Source organism: Sparus aurata, chromosome 7, assembly GCF_900880675.1.
Source record: "Sparus aurata chromosome 7, fSpaAur1.1, whole genome shotgun sequence".
Classification (NCBI taxonomy): domain Eukaryota; kingdom Metazoa; phylum Chordata; class Actinopteri; order Spariformes; family Sparidae; genus Sparus; species Sparus aurata.
The window spans coordinates 6,170,691-6,191,363 of record NC_044193.1 but is presented as its reverse complement, the minus strand read 5'-3'; the positions used below and the strand labels follow the sequence as shown (position 1 = coordinate 6,191,363).

At 41.7% G+C, this 20,673-nt stretch overlaps 3 protein-coding genes across 4 annotated transcripts in view; 2 read left to right on the top strand and 1 right to left on the bottom strand.

Moving 5' to 3' along the window:
- The first annotated feature begins 1,296 nt into the window (after positions 1-1,296).
- On the top strand, positions 1,297-3,300 carry ubxn10 (UBX domain protein 10). Its single transcript, XM_030421673.1, has 2 exons — positions 1,297-1,367; positions 1,516-3,300. The coding sequence occupies exon 2, from the start codon at positions 1,551-1,553 to the stop codon at positions 2,262-2,264; it is 714 nt and encodes a 237-aa protein (XP_030277533.1). The 5' UTR covers positions 1,297-1,367; positions 1,516-1,550; the 3' UTR covers positions 2,265-3,300.
- Positions 3,301-4,252: 952 nt separating this feature from the next.
- ddx19a (DEAD-box helicase 19a) lies at positions 4,253-11,003 on the bottom strand. The gene is made up of 11 exons (XM_030421671.1): positions 10,801-11,003; positions 10,546-10,597; positions 10,235-10,427; positions 10,035-10,127; positions 7,546-7,648; positions 7,333-7,447; positions 6,996-7,173; positions 6,274-6,511; positions 5,428-5,590; positions 4,993-5,184; positions 4,253-4,907 (listed from the first exon to the last, which is right to left on the bottom strand). Exons 1-11 carry the CDS (start codon positions 10,858-10,860, stop codon positions 4,846-4,848), a joined length of 1,449 nt encoding a protein of 482 aa, XP_030277531.1. The 5' UTR covers positions 10,861-11,003; the 3' UTR covers positions 4,253-4,845.
- Positions 11,004-13,219: 2,216 nt separating this feature from the next.
- The window catches only part of vwa5b1 (von Willebrand factor A domain containing 5B1), a 30,612-nt gene continuing 23,158 nt past the window's right edge, over positions 13,220-20,673 (top strand). For both annotated transcript variants that reach the window (XM_030421659.1, XM_030421658.1), the window contains exons 1-6: positions 13,220-13,569; positions 16,307-16,463; positions 16,638-16,799; positions 17,552-17,771; positions 17,874-18,028; positions 19,386-19,517. In XM_030421659.1, coding sequence (XP_030277519.1) covers positions 16,325-16,463; positions 16,638-16,799; positions 17,552-17,771; positions 17,874-18,028; positions 19,386-19,517 — 808 coding nt within the window. In that variant the 5' untranslated portion in view covers positions 13,220-13,569; positions 16,307-16,324. The remainder of the gene's footprint in view (positions 13,570-16,306; positions 16,464-16,637; positions 16,800-17,551; positions 17,772-17,873; positions 18,029-19,385; positions 19,518-20,673) is intronic.

Genomic DNA, 20,673 nt, shown 5'->3' with positions numbered 1-20,673 from the left:
TTTGACAGTAACATAAAAAATCTTTTGCTGTTCAATGATCAAATACCATGTTTTTGGTAACTTATGAAACAAAAGCCTTTAGAAGTGAACTCGGGGTTGTTAACCCCCACTGTATATGATCATTTAGTTTATAAATGATGACGTATGCTGTGTAATTCTTTACTCAAAGTGATTTGTGTATTGTTTTACAGGAATGTACTGTATGTACCACATATGTTTTTTATACATATATATATATATATATATTGCCATTAATTTAATTGAATTTATAAACAGTGTAGCTTAATAAAAAAAAAATTGATGGTTGTAGACTTGTGTTTTCTTAGAGTTGACGCTTGATTATTGATCTAAACATTTCATCAAATTGCTTTTTACCTGAGTTCATGAAGGGAACTTCTGATCCTGGTACCATTTAGAATTTTGTGACACACTGTTAAGTCTCAGTTTTGGCCCTCCAAGGGAAACCGTTTGCAATAAAGCAATAAGTAATAGAATCAAGCTCCCCAACAGCTGCAGCAAATAATTAATGTATCAATAGGCCCTTATTACTCTGCATAATAAGTACTTTTGATGCTTTTAACTTAAAGCTTATAAAAAATGAAATGAGTGTATATACTCAGTGACAATACTATTTTTAGTTCAGTATAAGAGCTGAGTATTTCTTCCTGGGGTCTGTAAAATATCCCAAACAGAACAAATGTGTAATATTCTACCGCAAACGTTGGTTTTGATTTATGAGTGAATTCTCAGAAATGTATGTCTTAATATGAGACGTGAGACATAAGATGTGAAATATCTAGGTGATATAACGGTGTTAAACGTGCACTATCTAGTTCTGGGGAAGAAATTTGAGTCAGAAGAGAACAATCGTTTTTTAAAGCTTAAACTAAATAAACAAACTGACTGAATGAACAAACTGACCTTCAAGAACGACGCAATTTTATACGGTTTAATTTGTTTATATCTGGCGGACCCTGCCACCTTTCTACCTTCAAACAGTGCCTTATTTACCTCTGAGACTAGTTTGTTTATTCAGTCATGGGAAAAGTAAATATATCAGAGTTTGTCTCATTACCTCATTAATGTTGAAAATATAACAATTCTGTGTTTAAATGTCCTCTCCTAAATGAAACAGTGCCCTTTAAATGTGTTTCTGGAGCTGTGACAGGAGGCCAGAACATCCCAGAACGAGTCAGTCAAATGTGATGAATCGAGCTGCAGTTGCGGACTCCACCCACCAGGGGTCGCCCCGCCCTCCAGCCGCATGTCGTCATCAAGGCAACTGGTCTGCCATGGCAACCACGGTGACGCTTTAAAGAGGTACTTCCTGCTGGAGCTGGTTGAAAAACTTGGACAACGGCTCAAAAGTAATGCGAACAAACGGCTTTTTTAACGTTTTAACGTGTCTTTTCTCTTCCGTTGTACGAATCTCTTCTTCCATGTCGTGAAACAGCTTCTAGGAGGAGCAGTTTTCACTCACATCACTTCTTTTTTCACTCTTTTTTTTTTGGGAAGGACTGACGCCAAGAAGCAGCCGGGAGTCCTCTCCGATGCATTTAACAAGGCCGAAGTCCTCCAAGGGTCGAAGCAGACCCGTCCTGAACTCTGCAGGTGACACAGACGGCATCCAGAGGACACCCGCGTCTCCGGAGTCTCCTGTGCACCGCCGCAGGCCGGAAGGAACCCTGCGCTCCCAGTCCCAGCCCATAATGTGGCAGAGCGGCCAGCTGAGCCGGGATGAAGTCCTGCAGATGCTTCATCACGCCCCTGCTGCTCCACCACAGTCCCTGAACAAGTACAAGGTTCTGCCCTCCATAGAGAGGAGGCAGTCCGAGGCGAGGAGCCTGGACCATCACATGTCTCAGCTCAGCCTGTCTCAGGGGGCCATCCTGCAGGGGCAGGGCTACAGGCCCCAGGAGCCAGATCTCCCCAGCAGCTGTGAGGGGGACAGCAGACCTAAGACCCCTGGTCCAGCACCAGTGATGACCAAAGGACCTGGTGCCGCTGGGAGTTTGCTCCTTGCTATCCGAGCTCCATGTGGAGGGAGGTTCCAGCAGCACTTTGACCCCACAGACACTCTGCTGACGGTGAGGGCCAGCGCAGAGGTCAAGTTTGGAGCCCGGTACGGAGACGCTTGCATTGAGACCATGGATGTGCCGCGCAGGACCTTCACAGACATGGATGTGACTTTGGCCCAGTGTGGCGTCGTGAACAGATCGGTGCTGTGCATCTCTCACAGTGACAGCGTGGTGGAGCACCAGTGAGCACACATGTTTGTTTTCAGGTGAAGTCTGGCTTCAGGATGGGATATAAAATCTCCCTGCACCTACAAATGTCTTGATTAGATTCTACACTCAGATGTTTTGCTTCAATGTGTAGAAGGATGATTATAAGGGCGTCACAATAAATCAAAAAGTGCAATATTCAAATTTTTCTGTTAGAGGTAAAAATGTGTCACAAAACAGCATGATAACAAATCAGTGTGGTGCTCTGGAGATGCCTGACTACAGAAGTTGTTCTCCAGGTGTGAGTTAACCTGGAGGTTTGGCGCAGATGGAAAGTCAGCTGAAGTTTCGTGCACAGCAAAACGGCGTTGCAACACTCTCCTACACAGCTGAAGTAGATGTGGATTTGCTTTAAAATGTTAAAGAAAAACACTTAAAATGCTTCTCGACAGCTTGTCTAAGTCTCCGGAGACCCTGAGATGCCAAATGGAACAGAAAAAGACGTCGTTTACACCATTTTATAAAGCTGCTAGGCTAAAAGCATTTGCGCACACGCCGTCTGAAGGGCGTGCACGAGCTCAAATGTGTGTCGAGGATGCTAATAACATCTATTTAAACAAACTGATCGGGGGCTTTCAGAGACCGATTATCCTTTTTTTTCCAAAACAAGTCTACATCTACTTTAGTTGTTTAGGAGAACGCTGCACCGCTTTTTTGATGCGAAACTAAAGAAATGTTTTGTGGACTACGAAACTGAATTTCCATTTATGGGTGAAATTACCCTTCAAACCTAAAGTTCAAGTTTGTGCACATAAGAGCTTAAAAAGTCTTAAACACAACAAAAACAAGACAAATTTGGACACTTGATATCTCCAGGACACAGACACTGAGAATGTAGAAAATGTTGTATATATTAGATTTTTCAATAAAGGAGGAATAACAGAGCCCCTGAAGTTTGTGTGTGTGTTGTGCACACAATCAAAAGAATCTCTCAGGACTGTAGAGCCTCCATAAGGAGCAGATGTATCATATTTTTAAGAGTTTATTACTAATTAAACTGGTTGGAGAATCATAATAGTCTCACATAATTGTATTATTGATCTTTAGGTGTATTAACCTTTTTGGGTAATTATTCATTTTAGAAGCGATAACTTGTTTTGTTGTACGATTGCACAGAAAACTCCAGACAGGTTCACTCAAATGTTTCCTGTCTGGCTTCATGTAACACTTTGTTTTTGTGCTCAGACTACATAATGTTTTATTTGAAACAGCAGGTAATTAGCAAGTAAAGAGCTTTGATCTGCTGTCGCATGAAGAAAAATCTGGTCGGCTTGCAGTCATTAACGCATTTAATGTCAAAGCATCATCAGATGCTGCTGACGAAAAACTGTTTCTAGTTCGTTTGTTGCCATTTTTTTGGTTGATTTTTCTTGGATGCCAAATTGAGTCTTTTTCAGAATGCCGACACACTGACGTAAATCAACAGGTTGTCAATAAAAAAGGTGAATTCATCACGCCGTACTTTTATGACTGCTTTCAAAACATGTGAACATGTCGCAGGAAGAGAAGCACAGGTGTAAATCATAAAACCAAACTGGGCATCATCTTTGTTATTGGAAACACCTGTGCTTTTCCTTTCCAAGTCTGAATGCCTGCTGTGAAAAAGGCCCATTTAAAACACTTCACTCTGCTCTGGTTAAGTACTCCTTTTATATTTTCTCCTGCTGAATGCAGCCAGAAAATTACTGCTGGATGGTTGAGAGCCAAGTGCTCGTATTGAAAGCTCCAAGTATGAACGGTACACTGGAAATCTAATAAAACTTAAGTGCAGACGATTAAAAGCTTAAAGGCACCCCGTCTTTTGTACATATTGTATGTTCACTCAAGAAATATATTGTAATTGTGTTTAATAAAACGTTCTGAGGAACTAATGCATTCTTTTACATTCGCCTAACATAAAAACGGTTTAACTTGAAAAGACGACCAAAAAGCTGTCGCACGCAAAAAAACATTTCGACGGTAACAAGTTTGACATGCAACAGTATATTTATTTTTTTTATCCACACAAACACTGGGTAACACCTCCAGATTCACAGTCTGATAGAACAATCAAATTAAGTTATGAGGAAACTAATTGGCAGCTTCCACTCGGCTGAAACAGGCATTTATTCCTTAAAATGCTTCAAGTCACTCAAGGATATTAAATCGGCACTCAAACTTGATCACACCATGCAAAAGTCTATGGATGAGACCTTATATCCCACCAAACCTACAATTCACTTCAGATAATCAAAGAAAATTAAATAACACACAACACTGCACACAATGTATAATAATCACCACCCATCTTAAATGCTGTTTTAACAGTCAGTGGTTGCTTTATAGTCTGCGAGACTGCTTTAAGGCTTAAGGTGACTTCAGTGACCAGTCAAATTAAATCTAAGTGTAAACTTTGGCACAAATCGCTGCCTTGAAATAACCTTGCATAGTTAACGTCAGCATGCATCTCTCTTCTGTAAACAATAAAATGCAAACAATGAATGCTTGAAAGAACTCAAGTCACATTTGAGGTAACACGTCTAACTGATTCCGTATCGGGGTCGAGCATGTCGTGAAGCGTTCAGCTCTGCAGGAACTCGATTTCATCAAGATTGCTCATGTCGAGTTTCTTGATTCTCCTGTCTGTGAGAGAAAGACGGATAAAAGTCATGTTAGGATCTTTATATCTGCTTTTTCACTTGAATTACGTCATAGAAAAGGAACATACTGAAGTGCATCTCGATTTGGTTGATTATATCCATGCTGTGCTTGCTGTCGACCATGTTGACAGCAAATCCTCTTTTGCCAAAACGTCCTGTGCGGCCGATCCGGTGAAGGTATGTCTCATTGTCGGCATTCCCATCCATGTCCATCGGGAGGTCAAAGTTCACCACCAGTGACACCTGTTCCACATCAATGCCTGTAAACACCAGAACCACAAATGGGTTGAGATATTATTTTTTTCACTCACCACCTAAAAAGATGTTTCACTGTTTAAATCGGACTAATCTTAAACCTTCAAACTTTATGGGAGTGTGCTCTCCACTTTAAGTCACATTTTTTATTTTAAGGAAAAAAATTCAAATTTTTGTTTCTTTGCGGACAAGCAACACTGATTAGGAGTGTCTATCGTGCCACCATAAATTAGGCTTTAATCTCTCACCTCTGGAGCACACATTAGTGGTTACGAGCACTTTCTCCTTGCCATTCCTGTAGCGTTCGATGACTGCAGCTCTCTGCTCCACCGTCATTTCCCCACTCAGCAAAGCCACCTGGTGGCCCTCTTTAATCAGGTTTGTGGTCAGCCAAGAAGCCATCTTGCGAGTCTAAAAGAGGAAGTATGACCTAAACTGAATCGCTCATTTTATGCCATTCTCCTGGAATGTAAAAACGTTATAACATTTTTTATAACAGTCGGGACAACGTTCTTTTGGTTTGACTTCTAGGATGTGGTATTCTGATAGTATATAGATTTATCTAGAATGCATTAAAACACATCTTATCACCAGTAATTCACAAAAAAAGTCAAGACAAATTGACCACCGCGTCAAGCTTTAATATAGAAAAATACTATTCAAATTCTAATCCAGTTGAACAAAAAATACTCATAATTATTCTAGAAATATCTGATGATGTTGTAAAATCAAGCATTACCCAGCAATGTTTCATGTCATCACTGCAAAGAAGTTGATTCAGAACAAAGAAGAAAGTATCCACAATAAAGACTTGGCTTAGTGACCAAACAGGATGAAAAAGGTACATTCTATTCAAAAGGTTCATGTATGGTCAAGGGCACTGACAGGAGAATTAATCTATGATACTTATTTTTGATTGTGGGGGAAACTGAAGCACCTGGAAGAAACCCAAGTAAACATGGGGAGCACTCCACACAGAAAGGTCCTGCCTTACAGTACGTACAGTTGCCGTGTCTTAAACCAGGTCCAACAGTGAAGGAAAAGTGGCCATGTCTAATCACAATTACGAAAGTGTGTATCAATAGGTGACTTACATGGCAGAAGATCATGGCCTGTGCGATGGTAAGGCAGCCATACAGGTCACAGAGTGCTGTGAACTTGTCCTCCTTCTCCTTACAGAGCACATAGAACTGCTTGATGGTGTCAAGCGTCTCCTCTTCGCGCTTCAGCCTGATGATGTTGGGATCGGGGACCACCTGCTCTGCAAACCTCCACACCGAGTCCTCGAAGGTCGCAGAGAACAGGAGCATCTGACAGTCCTTTGTGAGCATTCTGCGTTGGTGCAGAGAAAAGGAGAGAAAGAATGTCATGTCAGCTCTTGTTGACTGACATGACAAAGAGAAATCCTTTTATCATTATCATCATCGGGAGGTTTCTCTGAAAGGAACTGAGGAAGAAAACACACATTTGGAGTGATGTCTAGGAAGAGCCATTTTGACATCCGCATATGAATAGTGATTCCTGTCTGTCTCCTAAACCAGACACACATTTGCATAACACCAACTTGTTAATCGAATGATGTCTACGCCCGGTTTCATCACCACCATGTTAAATGTGTGCCCTTCATACCACCTTGAATCTGCCACTTGTCTTCTTTGTTTTTACTGTATAAAACGCTGCGGTTTCACTTGCTCTGGGTCCACTCACCAGCTCAGATCCACTCTGTGCCTGTTGGTTCACCAGTTAACCGGTATACTCTGATTAAACACATGCAAACTATTAAACAGGACTTGAATGATTTATTCAACAAACCCACCTATGGATACGTATGCTCTGGTCCCGATGACCTTGTGTGGCGATCATCACATCAGCCTCATCCAGCACAAACATGCTAATCTTCTTGGGGTCGATGTGCCTGTACTTGGTGCACCAGTCGAGGACTGTGCCTGGTGTTCCAATGACAATCTGCTCCTGCAGCTTGGTGCCTCGCTCCACTGAACAGAACGCAGAAATTCATGCAGTGACATAATAAACACTTGCTTCGTTATTACTTTAAATACCACTTTGCTTTAATTCCCTCAGATGGAATTACAATCTTACTCCTGTTGCCCCAAATTTGCTATTAATTTCATCAGATATAATTACAATCTTACTTCTGTTGCCCCGAATGGCGTAGGCCATTTTCACATCAGGACAAAATTTCCCCATTTGCTCGATGACTTGACCGATCTGCAGAGCGAGCTCGTACGTTGGCACGATGCAAAGGCACTGAGAGAAGCAAACAGTTTTTAATGGGGGAGTATATTTCAGCTTCTACAACTGCAAGTGGATACCGGCTGGCCCTGCAGGTTACATGTCATGCTTACCTGAGTCCACTTATTGGCTGTGTTTACATGGCTGAGCATGGCCAGAGAAAAAGCAGCAGTCTTACCGGTGCCAGACTGTGACTGGGCGATCAGATTCTGAGGTCTGGAGCCAGAGAAACACACACATGAATACAAAGTAAAACTACTGCAATGAGTTTCTGGCATTAAATCGAAAAACAACAGTTAAAAGTCCATTTTAGAGCTGAAATCATTGTTTTTCAGCAGAAGATTAATCAGCAAATAAAACAAAATAGTTTTTCAAGCGAAAGTTAGAGTTCCAACTACTCAATTAACTGCATTTTTTTTTTCTTGGACTGTTGGTTGGGTCCTCTGCCCATTTATTTGATTCCAAATTAGAATTTGTATTTGCATTTATTATTGCTATCTTCAGAAAAGTAAAATCATGAATGTAATAACTATCATTATATTTACTGCTACTAATTACTGTCATTTTACAAAGAAAGATACCAACATATTTTCTGGTTCCAACATCTCAAGTGATTTACTGCTTCTGTCAGTTTTATCTTTGAGTTTTAGAATGTTGATTGAACAAAACAGGCAATTCGAAGAAGTCTGATGAATTCAGATTTCGAAATTATTTTCTGACTTTAACAGCTTACATGATTAATTTCATACTTCACATTATAATTTTACAATTGAATAATCCTTAAATAAATTAGATGCTGTTAATTCAGGAGTAAAAAAAACATTCCTTCAAAAGAGTGGCCCAACTAATTATTATTTTCATAATGCACTATTCAGGGGAATTTCTGATTAACTGAATAATCATTTAGTTTACAAAACGTAGAAAAAACAACCCTGTGGAAATAAATTAATTCTGTATCTACTTGTCCTCTGTAGGATCAGAACTGGATCAGCCAAACTTTGGAGTCTGATGTGTATTTTTTTGTGTCTCATTACCTTGTAAAATGGAAATGTATGTTTATAGTCCTGTACAGTGGAACTGTGGTAGTAATTGTACTGAGGAACGTGCACTTGCTTGATTCTCTGCTGATCAGCGGCTGATTACTGAAAGAAACACCTGTTGGCAATCAAGCACAGAGCGAATCTGATGAAGCAGCATGGGAAATGCGTAGTTTGCTCCTTGTTGTTTATATTGTCAATTGTATCCTGCTGTGCAATTGAATATTGATGTCTTCGGTCCACTGTGTTTTACCCTGAACCAGCTGCACCCAGGAGAGAAGCAGCGCTGTGGGTAACTTCAGTTTTTTAGTAGAAAACACTTTCCGAATTATTATTTAAAACCAATCGTCCAAAACGCTGACATTTGCAGAGAGCAGAGCAGTAAATCCTAACATTTGAGAGGCTGGAACATGAAAATATTTGGCATTTTTCCATGATAAAGACTTGAAACATTTGCTTCTTGATCAAAATTGTTGCCAAGTAATTTCTCAGTCCAAGTTAAGGATGCGTGTTATTTCTGTTCGTGATTATACCAAGCACCCAACTGAGTATTGTGGGGAGCAAAACATCCCAGAGGAAAGCCATATATTGCCATACAATTAATTGTAGGTCAGATGTGGAACATAAAAAAGGTTTTCCCAACAACATTTTACTTTACTCCCTACATTTTAACAAAAATATCTGTACATGCGTATCCGTATTTCCTACTCAAAAAATTGGGCTTGTTACTTAAATTTTTATTCATTTGATCATTTTTATTTTGCATCATTTCATGCCACCTTCCAAAAATCACAAGACAGATTTCAACCCATCATTGCATATTAAGCATGGCAGACATAGCAAGACGAAAAGATGGAAACAGATGGAGAAGGAGGCGCGAACGGGGAGAAAAGGCACGTTAGTGTCTCGTATCAGAAGAGATCCTGCAGCCCTCTGTCTGGATCTTTTTTAATTTTCTCAATTTCTTGCTCAGCTTGGAACCCAACACAAATTATGGTATCTGAAGTCTTGGGAATGAGTCTCAATAATCAGCTATATATTGTGGTGCGTTTATGACCAGCTCGGACAAATTCTACTGATCCTACCGTGAGGTTTAATAGTCTCTGATTTATATTAATATGATTCCAGTCCAGTTAGCTTTGAACAGAAATGTATTTCAGAGGGATCATTTTTTCCCCTTTGAGTACATTTCAGAGCCTGCACTTTATTACTGTTACTGGAGTAAAGAAGTTAATTTAGTACTTCCACTTTTACATGCAAGAATCTGTACTTCTACTTGAGTAATGAATGTGTAAACTTTTGCAACCTTGGTTTACGGGCCATATTGCCCACTCCTTGTCTGAGGTGATAATGACAAGTTGATATGAATACTGCGAAATGCAAAAAACATGACATTTTAATGACATAAAAGCAGAAAGAGACCAATAAATCCTAACATTTGAACACAAAACTAGCAACTTACTGGGTGTTTTTCTTTGATAAATGATTTACCTATCAAACAGTAGATTAATTGATTGATTTGATTAACTTGTATCATCTCTTCTCTAAAATAAACTTGCACTCACGGCTGTGCCAACATCATGGGCAAGGCATTCTCCTGGATTCTGGATGGTCTGTTGAAACCCATGTTGTACACACCCTTCAGCAGCTCGGGTTTCCTATTGATCATCATGTCAAAATAACAAGAATAAAGCGCATGAGAGGAGGATGAAATTAAAACACAGACATGTGCTCATCTGTCTGAGAAATCCCTGTCCAGACTCACAGCCTGAGCTCCTCGAAGGTCTTCACGGAGTACAGAGGAGAGCTGGGGTCCCGCTGCAGGACCTCCACCTGGTTTCTGTTCCGCACCAGAGAGCGGCGGATTATCTTATTCAGCAGGGACTGCTCTGCGAGGTCCACCTTGTCGCCATCTTTTCTCCAGACTTCATTTTCACTGGTCTCCGGCGCTTGGTTGCCTACATTTGGGAACAACCAAACGCTCGTTAAAAAACCCCCACCATGACAGCAGAGCGGCAAAATCTGGAGCGCAGATGTGTTAATTAAAAGAAAAAAAAATACATGAAATTAACTTACCATTAACATCTGACAGTTGGCTGCGCAGACCTCGAACTTTTTTGCAGTCAAACTAGTCAGAGAGAAGCAAAGTTCATCAAATCATCAGCTGAAATGAACTGCGTGTGTGAAGTTAGCAAAGCCATATTGGAGGCAGTGACAGCACGGCAGCTAGGTAGCATCGTCAGCTAACCTGCTAACGAACGATGAGTAAGATAGTTTGATGTAACTTTCGGGGCCAGTTGGTCCACCTTTTAAAAAGAAAAAAAAACCCACCTGTAAAGATGAACTCGCTTCTTGGACATCCACGGCGACTGCCCACGAGTCCTTCGACATAATTACACATTAACTGGACCGTTTTTTTTAGCGAGCCGAACAGCACTTTCATCAAAAAAAAGTTTGATGTCAGCGTGAATGATGTGCGTGAGAGCGCGAGGTGACGACGTGCCGTTGTCCTGACCTGGAACCAACGGCTGCCCGCTGGACCACACCACCGATGCGGCTTTCAGGAGCATCGAAAACAGCGCAACTTCAACACCGGTCGACCAAACAAAGTGCGACAGGAACCTACAAAAGCACTTTAACGCTGCTAGAACATCATCACAACACGAGTTAATGTAATATAACCGTATCTTGCGTTACAAAACTGAAGGAAAAGTTTGAGGATGTCCAAATTTACAGCGGATTAAACCATTTTATTACTATTAAACAGCTACTATTATGTGCATGTCTTTTACTTTGTATGATGTGAGCTATTATATGTTTTTCAGATCTGTTCATGTCTGTTTGGTGGTTTACACAACGATATATCAACCACATAATGACATGCAACACTATATTTGCGCGGTTTACGAGGAACACGTGAAGGCACCGTCCACTCCCACCCTGTTTGTAGCAGTGAACCTGCTGACACACCCATCACACAGGACAGCTGCATGGCGAGGAGGTATTTTACCAAGTATGACATTGTTTTATTCTGAATTTGCTTTAGTATTTCATACATCTTACTATATTTATGTCATCTGATGGGTTTGTTTATCCAGTTTCCTCGCAATAACTGCTGTTTCAGTCTTGATGTAGTTTCATTTGCATGAGTTAAAAGTATTTTCAAGTTCACATTTGAGTTTATTTGCTGGTCATTTTTTTCATGTAAAGTATACAGAAAAAAAAACATAAGACAGAAAATCATTAGCTTTATTTCACAGTGGAGCTGCAACTAATAATTATTATTATTATCTATTATTCTACTTATCCAAATGATAATGTTTATGTTAGATGGGGGCCTAAGGCTGTTGATTAAATGTTTAATTGTTTTGACCGTGAAATATCAAAAGTAATAATGAAAAATGTCAACCAGAGCCTAAGGTGATATCTTCACATTGCTTGATTTGTTGACAAATGCTCCAAAAACCTAATTATGTTGAATTTACTAGAATTAATTCATTACATTTTAAGATTCGAGGGTCTGAAATGGGGTTTCTCTACTGAGTGGCTGTCAATCCTTTTCAGCTCTTACACCCAGAGGATACAGTCAGTGCTTGGCAATTGGAACAGAAATGTTTGATACTTCCGATTAGATGACTAATTGAGGCGTCAATCAAGCATATAAAACACCCAATATTCCGTCGTTCCAGCTTCACAAGGATTATAGTCTTATTTTATTAATAACTGACTTTACTAGGGTTTTGGACTGTATGTTGTACAAAGCAAGCAACATGATGATGATCATATATATTTATAAAGATAACATATGATATTTTTTAAAGAAAACAAATCTGCACATGGAAAAATCTTTGGTTGCAGCCCTCCTTCCACCTCACCTAATTAAAGCCATTCAAGTGGAAATTAATATGTATTTGATTGTTGTGAGAAGGGAAGCGCGTGTGCGTGTGTGTGTGTGTGTGCGTGTGTGTGTGTGTGTGTCGTGCCAGTGTGTGACCGTGTCTGAGAGGTTGGGAAACAGATAGCGAGGGGGGAAGAAGGGAGAGAGAGAGGGGAGGTGGGGGGTGCATAGAGTTTTATTGGCTGCGCGTTGATTCAATTTGTAGGCGGATGTCGAGTTTCAGCCAACCCCTCCGCACACACACACACACACACACACACACACAAACACAGGTATACACACACACACACACACACACACACAGACACCATGTCCATTTTCGTGACAACCAAAATGACTTGACTATTAAGCAACACACATTAATTGTCATGGTAACCTCGCAAGAAAACAGATGGATCAAACCGAGTGATCACAAACGTGGAGACGGCCGAACACCCACGTTGGATTTAAAACATTAAGAGCTGGCCAGTCACACCCGAGGGGAGGGGATGGGGGAGAGATTATAAAGTGGTGTGGGGGGGGGGGGGGGGGGACATGCAGTGCTCACCTCACCTCCCCATCTGCTCATTCAAGCCTTTTCCTTTTTCTTTTTTTTCTGCTCTTGGTGTCACAGTACATGTCATTTACTCTGATCCCTTGATATGAAAAAAAAAGGATACCTGGATGGCTCCTTGTTGTCATCGGTGTCAGGGAGGGTTGGAGTGAGTGGGTGGTGCTGATGCCCTGATACCGCATCTGATGCAAAGGGGGGATGTTTATTGGAAAAGACTGGACCCTCTGTCTCAGCCTCTCTCTCTCTATCTATCTCAAAGCCCTCCAACTCCAGCATCCACAGGGAGGAGGAGGAGGAGGAGGAGGAGGAGGTGGAGGAAGAGGGGGAGGAGAATATATGAAACAGTTTTTGCAACCACATGTTGCTGAGCCTGATAGAACTGCTGCTGCTGCTGCTGCAGCCGCGCCAACCTACCTTTCTCGTTCTTTGCGCTTGTAAATTTAACTAACGATGTGGCCGCTGCATCTGTAGCTTCTGGCACCTGTGGCAGCACTCGTATTCCCTCTACGCCACGGAGAGAGAGAACAATAAAAGGGGGAACTGTGAGAGGTCGGAGAAGAGGAGGAGGAGGAGGAGGATATCTTTCATGATAAGTGGACTTTTGACAGAGAGAGATCCCTGCTGCACACCCAGCTGACACAAATGAGAGGTAAGATAATCCGGCTGATACTGTGATCACACCAGATGCTTTTTAATGCCGCAGCGTGTCTTTTTCAGAGGATGCATACATCAAACATCCCTGTCACTTGTTCTGAGAGGATGGAAAAGGTCGAGCAGTGATGCGTCTTGATTTTTACTGTAAACAGGAATCGAGACGCCGCGTCCCAACAGGTGGTTAGCGGAGCATCTGCTAACTGTTTTGACACTAATGAGTGCAGAGGAGTGTGGCGGCGCCGGGAGAAAAACGTTGAGTGTTGATGGTTTTGGTGGTCTTTTTAAAAAAAAAAAAAAACCCTGGAGGGAAGCGGGGTGACTCATGTGACTGAGCCAAATTGGAGAGAGAAGCATCATGGGACTGCCACTTTTAACACTAATTACCATAAGCTAAGAAGGCTGTGTAGAAAGGGGACGCATTGGAAAAACAACTGAATGCAACTAATTGAAATTTAGTTTTTTTTTTCCCTTTCATCGTTTGTACCAGGTTGATCTTTGTAGTCTTGCATTCATTTGTAATTATGTGCTGATGTTCGGAGTCTGTTTCTCATCACTTCTGTTGTGAGCGTTGGGAGTTTAGATTACAGCTGTGCTTGAATTCTTCTTTTGTGAAGTCTTTCTTTTATCCACCTGTACGAGGAGATCGTCTCTGTAGAGAGGTAAGAAGGCTGTGTTCCCATCTGCTTCTCGAGCTGGCCGGACACACGATGGCACTGTTGAGACAGACAAACTAAATAGTCTGTAGTTACATCTGTATGACCTTTTCCTCGCCGTAGATGACCATATGCGCCAACAGTGACTATTAGAACGACTGATTGAATTTGCAATTGATTCTGAAGGACTTCTAATGAAGCCACGGGTGTTGGGAAGTTGTGCTCAGCCACTTGAACCTGTTTGGATTTTTTCTAAGTGGCAGAATGATTTTGTGGTTGGTCTGATTGAAAGAGATTGCCTGGTGCTTTAATTGAAATCAGTCAGGGTATCACAAATAAAGGCACACTTGAGTAATGTCACTGGTCAGTCAGCAAGCAAGCCAGCAAGCCAGCAAGCCAGCCAGCAAGCAGAGCTGTCTCTATGGAAATTGCTTTCGTCATAACGCTTCCTATCAAGCCTGTGCTGCTGGCTCTGGTCGTGCAGCAGACACAGACCCTTGACGGCGCATAACCAAGATTGCTGGTGGAGGAGACGACATTAAGAATGAAACACAGCCCCCGAAGCACCAGATAATCTTATTGTATAATCTACGCAATTAACATCGCTGCATTCCTCGCCGAGCATTTATCTTAATATATCTTAAGTTTTCTGTTTTTCACCTCACATGGCACTGAACACTGCTCTTCTTCTCCTGCACACTGTTGGTTTACAGCTGAATGTGTTTTTTTTTTAGCGGTGACCTTTATCTCAAGTGCCTGTGTCACCCACTATGCTCCTTTGTTTGTCTTTTTTACATCATTTTGCTGAAGATTATTGAGGTTGCAATAACCTTATGCACTGAGCTGACATCTAGATGGCTGCTTTCATTCCGTTTCAGAGAATTGAATGGGACCACGCTGTGTGTTTTATATCATTGCTAGGTTACAAAAGTGCTCTGAAAGCAGGAAAAAAATAAAGTCTATTGGCTGCCACTGAGTGGATAAACTGTAGAAATTGCATAAATGAAACACCACTGATGAGATCATTTTAAAAGCAATGTTCTTGTTTAACTGGGATACATTTCGAAGCCTATTTCACACGGTTTTAAAAATGTCAAAATGTATGTTTTAATTTTATAATGGCAGAGTTCCAGGTCACAATTCAATTTTTTCTTTGTATTCCTTAATATCACTTTTCATGACAGCTAAATGGCTAAATCTTTCTGAAACAAGCGGCCTCAACAACTGCTATCTCATTTAGCCATCTAGCATCTGCTAGCTAAAACAACAATCGTGCTAAATTGATTACAATCTGAAGTAGCCTCGAGCCTAAAATCACCTTTTAATAATTTGATGTTAGCTTAACAAGGTTATTGTAGGTCTACCTAACTGGCTAACTAATTAGCTAGACAAGGTTGTTTTTGCTTGGTTTATTGCTTTCTAGAACCAGTGTCAACAGAAGCAGCTAACGCTAGCTAGTAAATTCAAGTTACCTCCGCTGTGTTTTGTTTTGTTTCTTCAGGAGAAAGACACACAGCTCTGGCTTCTGTGGTTGCAACAGGAGGTAGCTAACAACGCTAACACTGAGATGCTGAGTAATCAGCTAATCAAAGCTCAAAAGCCAGCCTAGCTAGTTAGCCAAGTAATGTGGGTAATTAGCATGAGCAACTTTGTTATGCTACTTGAAAAAAATGGTGACGTTAGTTTGTTTCTACGTCCATAAACTGTATTTATTTATTGTATTAGTGAGTTGGTTGATTCAGAATAACCGCTTAAGTATGGCTGAACATTTTAGCTAACAGGAGCTAGCTTTAACAGGCTAAATTGGCAGTTGTGGAGCTGGCTAGCTTGATCAATTATTTTAAGCCATGAATGATTTAACAATTAATAATAATAATGATAAGGTTAGTCTTAAAAAAATGCTATTATTTTATAAATTGTTTCAGTAATAGCCAATGTTTTACACAATTCACATGTGTCCTGTCCATATGTATTTAATATTGACCATGACTGGTGATAGTTTTTGTTTCTGACAAGTACAATTTTATGATGCATCTCTTTTTATCCTTCTTTTCTTTTTGACATGCTGCAACTAACCAGAATCCTAAAACCAGCACCATGCCTGGACTCATTAACAAGGAGAACCGGGGCGCTCTGCCCCTCAGCGTCTCTGACATCACTTCCTGTGTCAGGGGTTACACTCTGGCCATGACAGCCTCCATGACCTATGAAAATATCGAGGATCACGCAATTGAGGGTGAGTATGTACACGACAGAGGATGAATCAGTTTGCTTCAGCCGGGGCTCGGTCGATGTGAACACCAGCTCGACTCATTTAGACCCACCTTATGCTCTGAAACACTATTATCGACTGAATATGCTTGTTTACTGCCCTTAATTCTGTTTATTCCTCCTCCTGCCTGCCTGCCAGGGATCTTCATTTATCCGCTGGAGGAAAACTCCATCGTCGTGGGGTTTGAGTCGATGATATCCAGTCAGATCATAACACTGCAAATCAAAGACAAGGCGAAAATTGAAGACTGTTATCTGGATTGCTACAGCACGTCTAATGGGGCCCTCCAGAGTGGCAGCGGTAAGGTTAAAGCTGCTCGAATCAATTTTTCTTATTTAATCAATGAATTAAATTACCATATGAAATGTGAAAGACTTGTAGTGATGAAGCCGCAGAGAGTTATAACCTCTCCCTGCAGTTCCACTTCAAGTCTGTGTGGCGTCAACATCCTTTTAGACAACAAGGAACTTAGAAAAGAAGGGAGGGGGTTTGAAGTTACCGAATCTCGCTTTTGATGCAAGATTGTGGTGCCAGCTGTATTGAACTCAGTGAGAGATGCATGGAGAAACACACTAAAACCCAACATATCTACGTTGTATGATTATTTTTATGAAGAAATGCCTCCAGAAAGTGAAAGAACACACGTAAGAGTAGGCTAAAGACTGTTTTTTTTTGTGCGTGTTTCGGTTCCTTGTCAATCAAAGACATGATTACGGGTTAGGTTTACGGTACAGTAGGCAAATACAAGCGAGGTGACACAGCACAATGGTTTCAGAGGTATAATAATAACATCATAGTATCGTACTTCCCTCAAAGACGTAGAAATGCCTCCTGTATAATTAAATCCTGTGAAAGACAGCGCCATCGATGTAAGCCAAAGGTCTTTCTTAAGACGCAGCTGCGTTTTTCCACTAAGCTCCTAATCACAGCAGCAGGAGTGACATTTACTTTAGATCAGATCAAGGAGGGAATCAAAAAGGAAATTCATCGGGACTTACAGAGATTATATTGTGGTCGTTGCTGTTGTTTACTAATCTAGTCTGGTGTTGCAGGACACATAGTGCTGGACGAGGACCTGGAGAGGACGGTGTTGGTGGTCAACCTCGGGGTCATCCCTCCTATGGAGACGGTCCACGTTCTGGTCAGTACCTCCTCTGAGCTCTCCACCCTTCCCAGCGGAGGCATCCGGGTCTCATCTCCACCGGCATGTACGCCTCGGGTACAGAGGACCATCAACGAGGAGCAGGGACTCTCCCCGAACTTCTCGCGGACGTGAGAAAATACATAAATTCATGCTACGAAAGCCCCTCTTGTTTATTTTACATTAATATTTCATGGCTCCATTTTGATGCTGTTATGCTCTGCTACATTTAGGCGGGACAGGCACACGGGTGCCTCGAGTCCTCACGACCAAACTCCCAGCTCCCCTCAGCTGTGGCTGGCTTCACTGCTACAGGAGGAGGTCATCAACTCCATGGACTACGAGTTTAACTTCCAGCTGGAGATCCGGGCCCCCTATCTCCTCGCAGGTCAGAGAATTCACATTCGATAGATGTTTTTCTCTTCGGGGGGGCAAATCCACCTGTCAAGTGTGGTGGAGTTTGTACCGGTATTGAGAAATAAAACTGTTTTTTTTTGTTGTCAGTGTGTGTAACAGCATAACAGGCCTGGTATCACTTCAGACATCCTGTTATCTCGAACTGCGTTTCAGTGCTCCCTGAAAGTTGTGATTGTGACACGTCCTCGAGTGAAGAAGTGCAGAAAACGGAAAAAACACTCACTCATTCTCTTGTGTTTGTGCTCTGGGAAACGTGGTCTCATCCGTTTTAAATGAGAAGACTGAGAACGCTCTCATATTCATTGATCCGATATGACAGGAGGTGTTAGCTGAAATAATAAAAGACAGAATAAAAAGTCAGGAAACGTGCAGACACAGCGGATCTGCCTCCGTCCAGAAGTGCCACCACCTCTAAACTCGCTGAATCGCACTTTATATCTGATCTGTTTTTATCCGTGCAAAATTCAAAAGGTACAAAACAACCAGCCGTGGTTTTGAGACGGTTATGGGCTGGACCCAGGGCTCGCAAAAAGGGCAAGCCTGAATCTCAAGGCACACCTGTATTCATATTAGCGCAAAATGGCATCTTAATCTTCATCTACTAATGTCAGATAAAATTCAAGAATCCATTGAAAGGTCACAGAATTGAAAATGAAGCGAGGATCCATTTTCCCTCCCAGGTTATCCTCCTTCACGCCGGCAGTGAATCACGACCTTTTGATGTGTCACGCTCTGATAATTCCCAACCACCTGACACCCGAATCGTGTGAACAGCGAAATACTGGGGTTCCCTGAAAGGATTTATTTTTGGGGTTTTATAATCTTCCTCAGCGTACACGTGTGGGAAACACTCCGCTGGTCCGCTTCTTGGTTGAGAGCATTGATATTTAGGTCCTGTTAGGCGGTACCAGCCGTGAAATAGTCTGAAATAGTCTATACAACCCTTCATGTTCGTTAATGAGCTTCAGAGGTGCTGGTAGGTGGATTTTCACACCTTTAGACAGAGCCAGGCTAGCGTTAAAGCTAAGCTACGTAGCTTCATATCTATCTCACAGGTAAGAGCGTCGTCGCGATGTTCTCATCAAACGCTCTGCAAGAACTGATGAATATATCTTTCAAAGTATCGACCCATTCCTTTGAAACGGAACAGAAGCTGTGACGTGCACATCGTGAAAGATTCTCGCATTACATCTTTAAATCTTTTGGAAATTCGTGCTCTTGTAACCGTGAGTCATTCCAGTGAGAACTGCCGCTCTGTTCTCGTTGTTATTACTGGATGCACCGCCGCCAGGTTATTTGATCTGCTGTGGCCGTTCTGCTCTGTGTAGGTGTGGAGAGCCCGTCTCACGCCATCCGGGCCGACGCCGACCCTCTGGCCCGCTCCGCCACCAGCGTCGTCATCACTCTGGCCGACAAGTACACTTACGACTGTCCTGTCGAAATCCTCATCTACCCCAGCGGTAGGTCAACAGCCTCCCCAGACTCGCTCACTTTTCCTCCCTTCTCTAGTGCAATTTTTAAAAAAATGAGTTTATTTCAGCTCTGTCGGGCTTCCTTACAGCTTTTTTTTTTTTTTTTTTTTTTTGTGTGTTAAGCTTGTAATCAGATCGGATTCGAGGTGATTCACTGCCTCACTCTGTGTGCGCACTCAAGGTCCTACTCCATTTGTTAATGCATGACATGCCAGTGGAGTCAGACTCCATTGTGTGGGAGTGCAGTGTCAGTTCTGTCTTTTTTTTTTTTCCCTCCCCCCCGCTCTCGTCTCTCCCCCTCTCCCTGCCGTCTTGACCTATAGTATGTGTGGGCCAGTTGTCTCCCAGAGGCAGGAATGAGCCATGGCCTCGCTGATCCAATAGGCTTCTTATGAAGGTTTTGTTCACAAACAGACCGGCTGCCTGCGCTCGGCAATTTAATTCAGCTCAGGCCGGAGCTGCAGGTTCAATCACAACATGGATGCTCAGCTGGAGAGGAGAGATGGAGGGAAGCTGGAATGCATAACAGATTATACATCATCAGCTTTGTTTTATTAATGACCAGAAACACAGGCTGTGTGTTGTTTAATTACTACAGGTTTCAAGGACGGCTCAGCTAATTACATTTCAGACAGTTAAAGACATTTTTCAGTATCACATAGAAGATAGTTTCAGACCAGTTTCATCATCTCCTTGGCAAAAGTAAGGGAGACGTCAACGAAAACCAGCAGTTTTATCAGCAAGTGCATGACTTTATTTGCATTTATAACACATTTCGATTGTATTTTCCCTGCAGCATATCAAGTACAATAGAATCAATAATTATTCACGACACATTACACAAGAGCTGGACCTGGAAAATCATCAGACAACTGGAATTAGCAATTAAAAAGCAGTTAATCAATCCAAGATGCACATATTAGTAAGAGTTCTGGGGAATTTTCCAGACAGATTTTTGCTAAAAACCATGTACGAAAACATTTTTTTATACCTGCAGTCTATTGTAGATAAAATGCAAAACTTTTTAAACTGAAGCCTTTCTTATAAGCTCGGAACAATGCTTTTCAGAACCCAGCAGTGAAGAGAAATAACAGTCCAAATCCCCTGGATTCACTCAACCCTCTGAGCTAATTTTGTTGTCTTG

Excerpts from the sequence above, each read along its gene's own strand:
- ubxn10 (XM_030421673.1), top strand. The coding sequence starts at position 1,551 with ATGCATTTAACAAGGCCGAAGTCCTCCAAGGGTCGAAGCAGACCCGTC.
- ddx19a (XM_030421671.1), bottom strand. The coding sequence starts at position 10,860 with ATGTCGAAGGACTCGTGGGCAGTCGCCGTGGATGTCCAAGAAGCGAGT. Across the intron at positions 6,512-6,995 it reads CAGAGCATACGTATCCATAG|AATGCTCACAAAGGACTGTC; the intron begins GTGGGTTTGTTG and ends GCACCAACGCAG. Across the intron at positions 5,591-6,273 it reads AGGCCATGATCTTCTGCCAT|ACTCGCAAGATGGCTTCTTG; the intron begins GTAAGTCACCTA and ends TTCCTCTTTTAG.